Raw genomic sequence first — 16,388 nt, forward strand, 5'->3', positions numbered from 1 at the left:
TTTGAAAAGGTCAGTATTAAGGAAACACAGTAGCGTGGAATTAGCAACTGCAGGAATTAGCAGGTTGTAACCTGGAAGGATAAGGCAAGGGAGTGGCTACTAGGACTGGGAAAGTAGGTACATGGACAAGGCTACCCAACAGGAGCAGCCTGTGTTGACTAACACAAAAGGGACCAGGGACTAGTTACCCTAAGTTTCCAATCTCCTGTTGGTGGTGCCTCCCACTGGCTAAACCATACTGGAAGTCAGAGAGCAGGGGAGCTCAAGAGACATAATATCTTTAAGTCAGCCTCTCAGGGCACTGAACATGTTGAAGAAGATTGGAGGGTGGATCTGTATAAGCAAATAGGAAATACCCTTGCACAATGTGGGTAGGGTCCCCTGGTAGCCCTGCATGTGTTAAGGAGGGCAGAGCAAGAACACAGGAGGAGCCTAATTCCCTGCTGGCACTGGGAGTCACCAGAGCAGCAATGAACTAAGTATTCTGAAACACCTAACCATGTGAGGAAAACAAACCATCACGTGGGCATGTCACTCTGGTCAGATTTCAGTTATGTGTCTGAGTGCAGTTCTATGGGATTTATATGCATCTTCTTTTTGTGGTATCATCAGCTGACACGATGTATATCTGAGTTTATTTTTTTATTAGTTGAGAGTCAAATGTTCATCCTTACTTCTTACCCAATAGGCCTGCCTTGGCTGAGTGTACTGCTTTGTAGATAAGGCCTTAGATAAAATCTATTAAGGCTGATAAATGGACTAGAAGGAAGGAAGCAGCTTAGTATAGCAGCAATGAATCACTACACTGGGTCTGGCTGATGGCCTCAATTATCGCCTCGTCTTCCAGGGCTGGGGTCCAAGATCACCTACCTGGGGTAGGACGTATAACTAGAGGAGCCTCAGTTCCTCTCTTTTTTCCTGATGGGACTCAATGACTGGTCATCTTCTTGTCCCATGCTGAGGCGCTCAGGACTCTTTTCTGCTACCCCCTAAGCTGCAGCAGTTGTGCCTATGCCTGCCTCTCTACCTGTTGGCCCTCTTTCTCACTCTGATGAAGTATTTTTCTTCCTTGATTCTGAGTTCCCTGTTCTGGGAACTGATGTAGGCTCTCTCTGGCTTGGAGTCCTGGCTTGCTCTTGCCTGCTGCCTTTGTCATGCCTTGGCCACCTCTCTAGCCAAGACCCATGGCCAGAGCCCTGTGATCTGTGAATAGGCCTCTCAGACACCATCTGCTTCTTTCAACTCAGGAGCACTGCCTGCCCCACCTCTCTGCTGTTGAGTCCTGCCCCCCTGCCGCCACTCCCTAAAACTCCCTCCTAAACCTCTGCCAATAAGACCTTGGCCTGAATCCTTAGTTGAAACGAAGGTATCCCTTGGACATGGCAATTTACACTCTTGGCTGAAAACACAGCCGTCTGCCACCTCCCAGTACCAGCCTCTTCCTCTCCAGCCAACTCCTCAGTGGCTCAGAAGAGCAGAAACAATAGTGATGTAATGAGAATGACAAAGATGACACAGGTGAGATAGCCTACTACCTACTAAGTGCTAACTACCTGCCAGGCATCACCTCGTGCAGCCTAGCCCTGGCTTTGTGTGGCAATGGCACAAACACCAGTTTTCATGGTTCAGGTCAATGACATCAGGCCCTCTGCACAGTTCACAGTTTGCATCTGTTACCATAGTACATTAACAGTGAGTACTTGCCCAAGAACAAACTTTGCTGCTAGCTTTTAGTCCATGAAATTACTATGCAAATAACAGACCCAAATCCTGATCCATAACCAATCATGTCGCTTCCATCAGTTAGCCAGTGGTGGGTCACTGGACATTTGCTATTCAGTTTACATACAAAGCCTGTGGTCATGTCACCTCCTTAATTCCTGGTGATAAACTCTTGCGATGTTTACAAAAATGAATAATAGAGAGAATTGGCCAACAAAGATAATAGGGTAGCAAAGAAACAAAAAGTGATAATGACTAGAGTGAAGTTCAAATCAAAGGTAAATGGAGGTAGAGAAGAAATAGCTGGCTGTGGGATGACACTGTCACCAGGCAACTCTAGACATGCAGCCAGAAGAATTGAGTAAAGGTAACTTTATGAACATGAATGCAGAAACTGGTTGTGTAGAAAAGGATAAAGATGTTCCCAGGGAAGAGATATGGATAAAAAATTCATCTTAAAGGAGCTCTCAAAGATATTTCACGACATTGAAAGTGCAAAGAATAAAATATGGAAAGCTATCCCAAAGCTGAAAAGGAGTATGACAATTTGCCAAGGCACAGAAAAGATGCTCATTCTGTACAGTAAGTTTTATGATGGTAAGGCAAGCACGACTCAAACTACTCTTGATAAGTTTTATTTCTTTTTTAAAGATTGTAGCTATTTATTTGAGAGAGAGAGCAAGCGAGGGAGGGAGTCCGATGTGGGACTCGATCCCAGGACCCCAGGATCATGACCTGAGCTAAAGGCAGACGCTCAACCAACTGAGCCCCCAAGGTGCCCCACTCTTGATAAGTTTTAAACAAACAAAAATCCAAAAAACCCAAAAATGTAACTCTCAATGTTTTTAATGATTCAAATTACAGTAAAGTAAATAAATACTAGGTCTACTAATTTTCTCATTTCCCTAGGCATTTAAAACCAACAGTAAGAGTATTAAATACTTTTATGAAAATGTTTAAAGATCACAGCACAGGGGTGCCTAGGTGGCTCAGTGGGTTAAGCATCTGCCTTCAGCTCAGGCTGTGATCTTAGAGCCCTGGGATTGAGCCCCACATCTGGCTTCCTGCAGAGCAAGGAAATCTGCTCCCTTCCCCATCCCCCACTCATGCTCTCTCTCTCTCTCTCTCTCTCTCTCTAACAAATAAATAAAATCTTAAAAAAAAAATCACAGCACAATTGCAATCTTTCCCATTGAGATTTAAGATCCCTTTGCAACTTACATGGTCATTTTACAGAACTACACTACTGGGGCGTAGTCAGTTGGGTGTTTGACTCTTGGTTTTGGTTCAAGTTGTGATCTCATGGGCTATGGGATGGAGCCCCACACCAGGCTCCAAGATCTGAGCTTAAATGGGGAGTCTGCTTAGAGGTTCTCTCCCTCTGCCCCTCCCCCTACTCTCTTTCTCTCAAATAAATAAACAAATCTTAAAAAAAAAAAAAATACAATATCCAAACTGTGGAAGGAGCCTCGGTGTCCATCAAAAGATGAATGGATAAAGAAGATGTGGTTTATGTATACAATATTACTCAGCCATTAGAAACGACAAATACCCACCATTTGCTTCAACGTGGATGGAACTGGAGGGTATTATGCTGAGTGAAGTAAGTCAATCGGAGAAGGACAAACATTGTATGTTCTCATTCATTTGGGGAATATAAATAATAGTGAAAGGGAATATAAGGGAAGGGAGAAGAAATGTGTGGGAAATATCAGAAAGGGAGACAGAACATAAAGACTCCTAACTCTGGGAAACGAACTAGGGGTGGTGGAAGGGGAGGAGGGCGGGGGGTGGGGGTGAATGGGTGACAGGCACTGAGAGGGGCACTTGACGGGATGAGCACTGGGTGTTATTCTGTATGTTGGCAAATTGAACACCAATAAAAAATAAATTTATTAAAAAAATAAATAAAAAAACAAACTATATTCTATGAAAAAAAATTAAATGCAAGGATGAAAAATGAAAAAATAAATAAATAAATAAAGAGCTACACTACCATGCAAACCAAGGACTGCTTGTACTTTACATATGTTATCTCATTTGGTCTGCAAAACAACTTTAATAGATGCTATTATTATCCCCATCTTATAGACAAAGAATCTGAGACTCAAAGAGGATAAATAATTTGACCAAGACCACACGGCTAGTAAATGGCTACATCCACTGAATTCTAAATCCCATGATCTTAATTCCTGCTATGTGGCAAGTCCAGATACATGATGGGTGTTTGATATGGGAGAGCAGGAGTGAAGGAGAAAAAGTAGTGTGGGATGAAGGGACCTTCTCTAAGGGAATCTTGAAAGGCTAGAGCAGCACCATCCACTAGAGCTTTCTGTTTTCCACGTACACTTACACAATAGAAATATTTATGTAATCTAGAATATATAGCACAGAAATATAATATATTAACCCTTGTGCATATGTAAATCTATGTGTACTTCTGAATCCACCTTTTCTTGATCCTTCAGGATCTTGCTCCATCAAGTGTGAATTCTCCTCCAGGTAGGCCTCGTTGGTTAGCTCAAGTAACTCTCATTTCCAACCTTATTCTCCCTTCCCTCCTTCTTATTATTGAGGCTGAAACAAACAAACAAACATAACTACTTTCCCAGACTCCTGTAGCCACCCTCCTGAAGATGAACACCAATGTCTGTTCTCCTTTTTCTGTAGCAGAAACTTGAACATTAGCTGGGGACATGGCCATTCTAAATAAAAACATGTCCCATACTTTCTTTCTTTTTTAAAGATTTTATTTATTTATTCCTGAGAGACAGAGAAAGAGAGGCAGAGACACAGGCAGACGGAGAAGCAGGCTCCCTGCGGGGAACCCAATGTGGGACTCGATCCTGGGACCCCAGGATCATGCCCTGAGCCGCAGGCAGATGCTCAACCACTGAGCCACCCAGGTGCCCTGTCCCAGACTTTCTTCAACTAACTGTGGCCTTGTGACTAACTTCTGGCTAATGGGATGTAAACAGAAATAATATATATAATTCCAGAATGTGTTCTGGAGAAGGGAACATTCTTCTCCCTTACTCTTTCCTGTTGGCTGGAATGTAGATGCAATTGCAAGAGCTGGAGCAGCCATCTCAGACCATGAGTTGGAAAGATTTATTTATTTATTCCTGAGAGGCACAGAGAGAGAGGCAGAGACACAGGCAGAGGGAGAAGCAGGCTCCATGCAGGGAGCCCGACGTGCGATTCGATCCCAGGTCTCCAGGATCACGCCCTGGGCTGAAGGCGGCGCTAAACCGCTGAGCCACCTGGTCTGCCGGGCTTTTGCTTTGATAACCACTTCCACTTCTGTGAAATTCCTTTCACCTGTGGCTTCTTAATCTCACCTGGTTCCCTTTCAACCTCTCTGGCTACTCATTCTCTGTTTCTTTCATTAGTGCCTCCTTCTGTTTTTACCTCTTAAGTGTTGGGTTCTTCAGGGTGCTCTTCTGCCTCACTCTTCTCTTTCTACGTTCTCCTCCTAGGTGGTAACTTCCATTCCTAGAGTTTCAAAGATTGAGAATCAGAGACCTATTCTAAATTCCTCACTAAGCAGAATTAAGCCAAAGCTGCTGTGGTAAAATAGCATCGCCCTCCCCCCGTCTTTTTTTTAAAAGAATTTATTTACTTATTCATGAGAAACAGAGAGAGGGAGACATAGGCAGAGGGAGAAGCAGGCTCCCTGCAGGGAGTCAGATGTGGGATTCAATCCTGGGACTCCAGGATCGCACCCTGAGCCAAAGGCAGACACTCAACCAAGGAGCCCCCCAGGTGCCCCTAAAATAGCATTTCCATTGGATGAAGCACTTTGTCATGGATTGAATTGTGTTCCCCCAAAAGATAGGTTGAAATCCTAATGCCCAATACACGTGAACATGACTTTATTTGAATGTAAAGTCTTTGCAATTGTCATCAAGTTAAGATGAGGTCATTAGAACGTAACTGTGAATTAGAAGCAGAGACGAGACACAGACACATAGGGACAACAACCACGTGATGAGGAAGGCAGAGATTGGAGATGCAGCAAGGAATGCCTAGGTTGAATGGCCACCACCAGAAGCCAGAAAGAAGCAAAGAAGCATTCTTCCCTACAGTTTTCAGAGGGATCTTGCTGACACTTGATTTTGGGTTTCTAGCCTCTAGAACTGCAGACAAAAATTTCTGTTGTTTCAAGCCACATGGTTTGTGGTATTTGGTTACAACAGTTCTAAGAAATGAATACACACTTCCTCCATTGTAATGTACCTCCTTATCTAAGCAACCAGTTATGACTTGAAATCACCTTTCTCTTAATATTTTGTCTAAATCTTTTCCCCAGTTCAGGGATTTTCAGCCTTTCACATATCACAGACCAGTTTTGACTTTTTTTTTTTTTTAATTTGGATATCAACATTGGGTTTACACCTTTCAATTTTGCCCTTAGTCTTTTGCTATAAGGGCATTAAACACACACACACACACACACACACACACACACCACTACTATCTGCTTACAGCATCATTGATAAAAGTTAGGACATTTCAACACTAGACTTCCAAAGAAAGTACAGTTCTTATTAAATATTTTAAGTTCTATGAAAAGTTCCTTGCTTTATCCCAGTACTTTCCCAGTATTGTTTCAGATATTCTTTCTTTCGTTTTTTTTTTTTTTTTAAAGATTTTATTTATTTATTCATGAGAGACACACACACACACACACACAGAGAGGCAGAGACACAGGCAGAGGGAGAAGCAGGCTCCAAGCGGGGTCTCCAGGATCATGCCCTAGACTGAAGGTGGCGCTAAACCGCTGAGCCACCGGGGCTGCCCCTTTTTTTTCTTTTTTTTTAAGATGTCATTTATTCATTCATGAAAGACACAGAGAGAGAGAGGCAGAGACACAGGCAGAGAAAGAAGCAGGCTCCCTGCAGGGAGCCCGACATGGGACCCGGGATTCCAGAATCACGCCCTGGGCCAAAGGCAGATGCTCAATCACTGAGCCACCCAGGTGTCCCTGGATCCATCCTTTCTAACAGAAACATTTATGTATGCGACAAAGAAACATTAATACATAAATATTCATAGACTCCTTTGTTTCCAGCCATCTTCCCCCTCTTTTCCAAAATTCTCTTGGACCATATTGCAAAATTGGGGTAATCAGTGACAGGATGAACTTGAGAAGCAGGAGCTGAAAGAACAGTGAGAATTGGGCACCTGGGTGGCTCAGTAGTTGAGCATCTGCCTTTGGCTCAGGGCATGATCCTGGGATCTAGTCCTGCATCTGGTTCCCTGCAGGGAACCTGCTTCTCCCTCTGCCTATGTCTCTGCCCCTCTCTGTGTCTCTTATGAATAAATCAATCTAAAAACATATATAAATAAAAATTAAAAAGGTAGAGAATCACTTCTCAAAGGAAAGTTTAGAGGGATGAGGAGGTGGAGAGGCAGGCTCATGACTGAGGGAGCTGGGGTACAGGGGATGTTACAGCCATAGCAGAGAAATTGCAAATGATGAGAGACGAGGAATTTTAGGAAATTTGCTGTATGTTGTGTGTATTTCCTCTCCCGTACACCTCCTTAAGAGTGTGAGATAGATTTAAATTGCTTTCAAAAAAATTTTTTTTCTTCTGGAATTGTATCTCTTCGAGTGTCTTTATAGGACCAGATAATCAGGCAGCTGTCAGCCTTACCAGGATTACATATATGACTGTGAGCAGAGGCCGTGGTCGTGCAGTTGTTAGGAAAGGGGGCCATGGAGCGCGGAGCCTTGTGTTTGATTCCTGGTCCCAATCTGCTTCTGCTGTGTCCATGGGAGAACTACTCCACGCCTCTGTGCCGCACTCCCCCAGGCACGATCGGGAGACACCGGTATCCACGTCACTGGAGGGTTGGGGTTACCAGGGCGAGGAGGGAGGGCAGCGTTTGCAAACGGAAGACTCTCAGACGTCCGCCAGCAATCAAACGGAAGCCTACACAGTTTCCCACCTGCCGAAACAAACCAACAAAACGCCCTTCGCGGCGGACTGTTGCTAGACTTCCTGGCATGACACCCAACAAGGCGTCAAGGGTCCGGGCCCCCCTGGCCGTCCTCCCTCCCCGCCCGTCCCCTCCGTTCGCCGGCATCCCCGGCGCCCGCCGGCCCAGACTCTCGGCCTCCTCCCCGCGCTCCCGGGACTTCGAACCTCCACGAGAAGCGGTTCTCCCCGCGGCGCTGTGACTGTTCAGGCGCTGACTGGCCCGCACGTCCTAGATGCTCAGTTAACGTGGCCGTGGGGGAAACCGCTGCGCCTTCTCCAGCACAGACGACCCGGGAGGGCCCAGGCTGGGGAGGGGAGACTCGGTTGCTGGGAGGTGTCTGTACACCCGAAGGCCCGCTGCCAACGGCGCTCGGCCCGGGCACCGCGCCCCGGGTGAGGGCGACGCTACCCTACCGGTGCCCCTCGCTCCGCGCCCGCCTCCAGCCGTGCCCCGGGCGCCCGCGGTCACGTGACCCGGTCCCCGGCGCCCAGCGGGAGGCGGGTCCCCGCCCTCCCCCGGGAGCCGCGGCGCCGGAGCGGGCGCGGTGCATTGTGGGCAGAGGGGCGGGGGTTGGGAAAATGGCGGCTCCCAGCCTCCTCAACTGGAGGCGGGTTTCCTCCTTCACGGGGCCGGTCCCCCGCGCCCGGCACGGACACCGGGCCGTGGCCATCCGGGAACTGATGATCATCTTCGGAGGGGGCAATGAGGGCATTGCGGACGAGCTGCACGTCTACAACACGGGTAGGCGCGGCGGCCGCTCTACGGCCCCGCCTGTGGGAGCCGCGGAGGGGGAGGGGAGGCGAGGCGGCGGCCGAGGCCCTGACAGCTGTCACCGCCGGGTCACTGCCTCTTCGGGCGGGCAGCGGGGACTGCGGCTCAGCCGGGCGGCCGGGGTCCCACAGTGTCCTGGGTGGCAGCTCCGTTTCCCCAGGCCCGCGGGGTGGAGCCGGGCCCAGGGCGGGGAGCGCCGGCCCTCAGGCAGGCGGTCCCGGACCCCCCCCCCCCCCCCCCCCGCCCCAGCCCTCGGGCGGACGTAGGCGAGAGAGAGAGACAGTTTCCACCCGCCCGGGCCTCTTCCCGAAGGCTCGCTCACTCCGGGGTCCGGGGTCCGGGGTCTCGCCCCTGTCAAAAGCCCAAACCAACTCCAAACCAAGCTGCTCTGGGCCTGTCTCGTCTTTGCCTGCGGTCTTTCCTTTGGAGGAAATGAATCAGGGCGGGGATGGCTGGGGGACGATGAGGAGGGAAAACGAGAGGCCTGGTACTTTCACCCCAAATACAGCGCCGTATCTGGCAGGTGGGAGCCAAGATTTTTACTCCATTGCTAACCCTCTTAACTGGCGGGGAAGTGGTGGGCGAGACCCGCGCCTGTTCCTGCACAGTCAGGTCTGTGTGCTGAGGCTCAGCGGGGCGCGCTCGCGGAGGGGACTGGACTGTCACTTGAGCACCGCTACAGACCCCTGCTGCCCCTCCCGGAGCGCCTCCGGATAAAAGGAGGGTGGAATCTCATGTTCCCCAGCTTGTAAATGGGCCAGCGATCAAGAGGAAGCTGTGTCCTCGGTATAAGGCCAATTGCCGAATTTTGGGTCGGTGTCATGATCAGTAACTTTGACCAAATAACTTAATCATAGTGGTCATTTAAAGGTTAACGAAATAGTGCCGTAGGAGAAAGTTTTTTTTTTTTTTTTTTTTCCACCGTCTCCTCCTCTTGGCACTCTATAACACATAGTTTAGAAGTTATTTGACAATTTGGTATAGTGTAAAAATCCTGGCTTTGGAATAAGTTAGACCTGGTTTTAGTTTTGCTCTGCCAGTTGCCCAGGATCAGCGCTAAAGTTACCAGACTTAAATGTCAAATGGAGATGATGATACTCAGCAAGTAGGATTTTGGTAAGAATTAAATTGTATAGGTCAGGATTGTTGAACAGCAGCACTATTGCCACTTTTATTTTATTTTATTTTTTTATAAATTTTTTTTTATTTTTTTATAAATTTTTATTTATTTATGATAGTCACACACACAGAGAGAGAGACAGAGAGAGAGAGGCAGAGACACAGGCCGAGGGAGAAGCAGGCTCCATGCACCGGGAGCCCGACGTGGGATTCGATCCCGGGTCTTCAGGATCACGCCCTGGGCCAAAGGCAGGCGCCAAACTGCTGCCACCCAGGGATCCCCTATTGCCACTTTTAACCAGAGAATTGTTATAAGAGCGTGCACTGTACATTGTAAGATCTTTGGCACCATCTCTCGTCTCTACCCACTAGCGTCTCTCCCCTCCCTCCCTCCAGAGAGACAACTACACATTTTTAGTTTGCTTCTGGAGGAAAAATCATCTCCAATCTCCAATAATCACTGATAGAGATGATACATATAAAGTACATAGTCATAGTTTGTGATAACTTTATTATAATTGGTTTTAATTTTATTTTGGCAACTAGTTACAAATCAGTGGTTCCTACCAGCCGTTAGAGGAGACATCCCTCCAGGTTGCGCTGCCCATGGATTTGTCTGTGATGGTACCAGAATATTAGTATTTGGGGGAATGGTTGAATATGGAAGATACAGCAATGAGTTATATGAGTTGCAGGTAAGTGTATTTCAAATTTATTTCACTCTGTGGCTTTAATAATAATATTGCTCCTAATTCTTTGAAAGATTGCAAAATATTTCATTAACATATTTAAAATAGTATGAGTTTCACATTTTATAGTTTCAAAGGAAATGTTTCCACTGCACTAAAAAGCCAAAGTTTCTAGTGTAAGTCTTTTTCTCCTACCCAGTGTAACAGTTGTAACATTAATAAGATATGTTACTTAGCATCAGTTATACATGTTACTGGTTTAGATTTTTTGTATCTTAGTGTCCTAGTTCTTCAATTTTAGCAGCAGCAGAAGCATTGGAGGGCTTGTGAAAACAGATCCCTGCGCCCTGCCCCCCAGAGTTTTTCTGAATGGGTATTGTCTGGTGTGGGGCCTCAACACTGGCATTCCTACCGAGTTCCCATGTGTTGCTGCTGGTCCCCAGACCATACTTTGAAAACCTCTGCCTTCATTGTAGAGTTTGTTACCTTCAAACTAATAAACGCTATTTTTTTTTTTTTTTTTTACTGGCAAGACATACAAAAATTAAGGGGTACAGTTTCACATATCCTTTATAAATTTGATTCTACTAAGCCACACTCAGAGCCCTCTCTGACAGCTGTGCATATGTTCATAGGGCTGCTATTATGAGCTGCTAATTGACAGATATAGGTGAATTATACCTACTTAAAAGCAAATAGTTCTGGTAATAGAGCCTCTATAGAGCATAAGTTTTGGAGTTTGGTTTATTAAATGATCTTTATTTATGCTTATTTAAAGGTTGAAATATATACTATCTATGGATTACCTGGTTTCAGAAAAGAGTATATAAATTTCATTTAATCTTCAAGTGATATATATTTAATTTTTCATGTAAATATTTGGGAACTATTAGTGTTTATTATTATTTGCTTAGGTTTGCTGTTGAGGAAAGCTGTGAATATGAAAAACTAGACTGAATTCTTTCTTTCTTTCTTTCTTTCTTTCTTTCTTTCTTTCTTTCTTTCTTTCTTTCTTTCTTTCTCTTTTCTTTCTCTCTTGTGGGATCGGGGGTGGGGGGGGCAGAGAGGCAGAGAGAGGAAGAGATAGAATCTCGAACAGACTCCAGGTCCAATGTGGAGTTCAATGCAATGCTGGGCTCGCTCTCATGTCCCTGAGATCATGACATGAGCCGAAATCAAGCACTAACCACTTAACTGCTTAACCAGCTGAGCCACCCAGGTGCCCCAGGAAGACTAGACTGAATTTCTATTGCAGTGTTTATTTTAGTTCCAGAAGTTACCTGTTTCCTTCTCATTTGTCCTCAGAAGAGCTTATTGGAGCCTTCTGATTGGATTTTGATTAAAATATATTGATATGATGTTATACTATTGACAATATAGGAATGCTTTCTTCATTTTATCTGATTGTGCTTTTTTTTAGGCAAGTCGTTGGTTATGGAAAAAAGTGAAACCCCACCCCCCTTCTTCTGGTTTACCTCCTTGCCCTCGGCTTGGACATAGCTTCTCTTTATATGGTAACAAATGCTATTTGTTTGGTGGTCTGGCAAATGAAAGTGAAGATTCAAACAATAATGTTCCCAGGTATGTTGATTCTTTTTCGAACCAAATGTTTAAGACTTAGATTAAGAAAATTTAATTTCTCCCAGTTATTAAAAAGATAAAACTTAGCCTTTTGCATTTAAACCTAACAATAAACAAATTTGTGAGCAGTTGTGTTTTCCCTAGTCCCTGGAATATGTGTTTTCATAACTATGCCTTTTCTAATCAGAAATCATCTTATTAAATGATATCAACATAATTATTTATAGCAACCTATTTGTATATATTGAGCCATAGTGTATTTTACTTGTCATAAATGATAATGAAAATAACAAATGATTATTTTCAAATTAGATGTCTCTGGGAATTTGGTGACAAAAATGTCACTATAAAATAAAGGCTATCATATCCACTTTTCATACAGGAAGTTGTTATGGTAGTTCACACAAGCAAATACTTTTTGAAACAATCCTCTCCCCCTTTTTCCAAACAGAACTAATCACTGCCTCTTTTTGTATAGTGTTTTGATCACATTGTCATTTTGGCACTCAAGTTTTGGAAATTTAGAATCTGAAAGACTTTTCTAATTCACTGCTTACCATGGGTGTCCTTTAGTGGAAGTAATCTAATACTGTTTTCCTTGACTGTGAAATGAGAGTTATTGAATACCAGCATTTCAGTGTCATGATGATGGCTAAGTAAGATCGTTGGCCTCATTTTCAAAGTAGTTGCAGGTTGCCATCAGCATATTACCGACATTACATTGATGTTAGTCTTAGCTTTTTTGTTTTTTCCAAACCTTAAAAAAATAACACTAAATAAGATATCATGGGAAACTTGGAAACTAGAGAAAAGGAAAAAAATTTATCCCAACATACTATAACCCAGATACTTTTACGTCTAGCACATGTCTTTTTCATCCTTACCTTAAATAGATTTTTCTAGATATAGACTTGTAAAAAATTTAAGAAATTAGAAAATATACAAAATTCTTTCTCAAAGCATCACTGTCTTCCAACACAAGCAAACACATAATTCAATTTGATGTATATATTTTAGAACCTTTTTCATGTATCATATGTTAGTCAGGTTTTTTTTTTTTTTTTTTAGTTTATTATATATAATGGGCAAGCTTCTCAAGTTTATGCTGCTTGAGGGAGCAATAGATAGATGTAGTGCTTTTGAAAGCCTCTGGTTAAAGCTAGCAGATTCATTTCTGTTCACATTCCATTGGTCGGCCATCCTAGACTGAGTGTTCTGCCTAGCAGGAGAGGGGAGGTGGGAAACATTGATCTGATCATACACAGATAAGTATTCTTTTTTATAGAAGTGGGATCTTTCTTTTTGCTTTGCAACTTTGGGTGTTTCCTGTTTGTTTTTGTTGTTTTTTGTTTTTTGTTTTTTTTTTTTTTCCTTTGACAGTGTATCTTGGAGATCTTTTAGGGCAATAGATAAAAATTGACCTTATTTTTTTCTTAATGGTTGAAAAGTAGTCTGAATTTTGCAAATTACTTAACCATTTAAATGGTAGACATTTAAATATTTCCACTTTTTTGGTATTACAGTCTTTGCACAAGTATGACTATTTTTGTTTTTTAGAGAGAAAGGGAGAAAGTGAGGAGACAGGGTGTGGGTATAGGAAGAGACAGAATCTTCAACGGAATCTTCTTCCCTGCATGGAGCTGGTTGCAGGGCTTGATCTCACATTCCTGGGATCATGACCTGAGCTGAAATCAAGAGTCACATGCTTAACTGCCTGAGCCACCTGGATTGTAGGATTCATACTTGTAAACGGAATCGGTGGGAATGAGGTCAAAAGATATTTATTCAGGTTTGTTAGATATTCCTGAATCAATCTGCAAAGAGACAGAGCCATTTTAATTTTATACTCCTAATAGCAGTGTGCAGGTCTGCCTACCCCCTTAACAATATCGAATTGTCTCATTCTTCTTAGTTTTTGCCAAACTAATAGGTGAAATACATTTTGTGGATTTATTTTTATTTTTTAAAAACTAGTAATGAGTGTGACAGCTGGGTGGCTCAGTCAGTTAAATGTGCAGCTCTTGATTTTGGCTCAGGTCATGATCTCAGGAGCATGAGATCCAGCCTCATGTTGGGCTGCAGGCTCAGTGCGGAGTCTGCTTGTCCTTTCCCTCTCCCACTACATCTCCCCATACGTGTTCATGCACACTCTTGCTTGCTCTCATAAATAAACAAATAAACAAATAAACGAATAAATAAATAAAAATCTTAATAAATACTGATAATGAGCTTGATTATGCTTATTGGACATTTGCAATTCCTTTTATGAAATTGTTCATATCTTTATTTTTCCTTTTTGAATAGTTAAAACATAAACTTTATATGATAAAATTCATCCTTTTTATACATACAATTCTGTGATTTTAGTCAGTTTATTGTGTTGTGTATCCATCACCATAATCCATAATTTTTCAAGTCTTCTATTTGCTTTTTTTAAAAAGTGTTTTCATTTTTGTTTTATCAGGTTTGACAGTATTTTTCTTTAATTGCTTTGTGCTTTAGGAAGATTCTTCTACCCCAAAATTATTCAGTGCATTCATAGCTTTGTTCTTTATGTTTAAAATATTAATATATTTAGAATATATTTTTGTGACTGTTATGAGGATTTTTACTTTTTCTTCCTAATGGATTTCCAATTCTCTACCACCATTTATTAAATAAACCATTTATTTCTTCACTGAAGTCCCATCTCTATCATATCTTAATCCTCATATAAAATGGGTCTTTTTCTAGGCTTTCTAAACCAGGGGTTATGAACTATGCTCTTTGTTAATAAAGCTTTATTGGAACACAGTCATTCCTATTCATTTACATGTTGTTTCTGGCTGCTTTCATATTAAATAAAAGAGGAAAGTTGAGTAGTTGTGACTTGCATACTGTAAAATATTTACTGTCTGGCTTTTTACAAAAAAAAGTCAACTCTTGTTCAAGACTCTATTCTGTTTTATTAATATATTTTCGTTTCTGTCATTAATTGTGATGTTTGCTATAGGTTTCTAATATTTGCCTTTGATCAGATTAAGGAAGTTTTAAAAGATTTCTAGTTTTCTAATTAGTTTTTTTCTCTCTCATTTTAACCAAAGGTGGATGTTCATATTCATTTCTGACATGGAAATGATCTTACTGTTTCTTTTCTTTAGTCCATTGGTTGTGTGAATTATTAAGTTTTGAAATATAAGCCATCTTAAATTTGTAGTTAAATCCCAATTTGTTGGATTACAGTGTTATTTTCATACTTTGCTGAATTCATTTGCTAACATTTATATATTCTCTATAGTCTCTAGTGATTTTTCGTATATTGACTTTATTTAGGGTAGTGGTGTCCTATTCTAATCTGATTTGAGTATCAGAATTCTCTTATTCTCAGGAACACAGTCAGGGCTCTGTTCTGAGGTTTCAGGAAGCCTTCTATCTTATGCTTAAATGACACAATTTCTTGAATATTTAGTAGAAATTTCCCATAATTGTCTGAGATTGGTATAAGTTAGGAAGATGATCTTTGACTACCTTTTCAGTATCTCTTATAGTTATTGATCTATTTAGATTTTCTACTTTCTCTTGAGTCATTTGGTAATTTATGTTTTCCTTGAAAAACAACCATTTTATTTAGATTTTTATATTTATTGATAAAAATTAAAAGACAGTTTTCTGTATATTTTTAAAATCTCTCTCTGTAGTCACAATCTCTTCTCATTTATAAACGTTTTTTGTCTTTTCTCTAATCAGACTCATAAGTGGTTTGGTGTTTTCAAAGAACCATTTTTCAGTTTTATTAATGATTTATTTTTATTTTTCACTTTTTTCTTTATTCCATTTCTTTAATTTTTTTATAACTTCTTTTAAAATTTTTCTTTAAGATTTTATTTCTCTATTTGAGAGAGAGAGTGAGCACAAGAGCTCCCACCTGAGTGGGCAAGTGGGGCAAAGGAAGATGCACAGAAGCAGACTCCCTTGCTGAGCAGGGAGCTAGATGTGGTTGGGAGTGGGATGTGGTGGAGGCTCAATCCCAGGACCCAGGGATCATGACCTGAGCCAAAAGAAGACACTTAAGCGACTAGCCACCCAAGTGCCCCTCTTTTAAACTTTTAATAGTTTTGATGTTTTTTTCTAACTTTTTTTCTAATTTCTAGTAATTTGAATGCCTATTCATATATTTTTTGTTTTATTTTCTATTAATTGCTACAAATTTTCCTCTGCTTGTGGCTTTGGCCATATTCCATAGGTTTAGATATATAATACTCTTCTTGTTACTACTTTTCATTAACTCTTTAACCCAAAAGTAATTTGACATAAATTTGTAAAACTTTCCAAAGGGAAAGTTTTGTTATTGTTGCTAATATGTAGTTTTATTATATTGTATTAAAAAATATGTGATCTGTTGGATTTCTCTTTTTTGGAGATTGTCTTTGTGGTGTATGTCAGTTTTTGTGATTACTCCATAGGTGTTCATAAAGATTTTAAGTTCCTGATTGATTGAGTACAAGGTTCTTTATTAAATCACTGTTTTACATTATTATT

The 16,388-nt window shown here is 42.0% G+C and overlaps 1 protein-coding gene and 1 long non-coding RNA gene across 3 annotated transcripts in view; one reads left to right on the forward strand and one right to left on the reverse strand.

Moving 5' to 3' along the window:
* Positions 1-3: 3 nt before the first annotated feature.
* Positions 4-8,192, reverse strand: LOC144282463 (uncharacterized). Its single transcript, XR_013350895.1, has 3 exons — positions 7,875-8,192; positions 7,383-7,677; positions 4-5,217 (listed from the first exon to the last, which is right to left on the reverse strand). It is a non-coding gene; the product is annotated as an uncharacterized LOC144282463 (long non-coding RNA).
* Positions 8,193-8,249: 57 nt separating this feature from the next.
* HCFC2 (host cell factor C2) overlaps positions 8,250-16,388 on the forward strand; it is a 41,670-nt gene continuing 33,531 nt past the window's right edge. The window contains exons 1-3 of one of the 2 annotated variants that reach the window (XM_077846125.1): positions 8,250-8,451; positions 10,147-10,295; positions 11,710-11,870. In XM_077846125.1, coding sequence (XP_077702251.1) covers positions 8,289-8,451; positions 10,147-10,295; positions 11,710-11,870 — 473 coding nt within the window. In that variant the 5' untranslated portion in view covers positions 8,250-8,288. The remainder of the gene's footprint in view (positions 8,452-10,146; positions 10,296-11,709; positions 11,871-16,388) is intronic. The other variant, XM_077846124.1, reaches the window with a different exon arrangement.

The sequence above is a fragment of the Canis aureus genome, chromosome 13 (assembly GCF_053574225.1).
Source record: "Canis aureus isolate CA01 chromosome 13, VMU_Caureus_v.1.0, whole genome shotgun sequence".
NCBI lineage: Eukaryota > Metazoa > Chordata > Mammalia > Carnivora > Canidae > Canis > Canis aureus.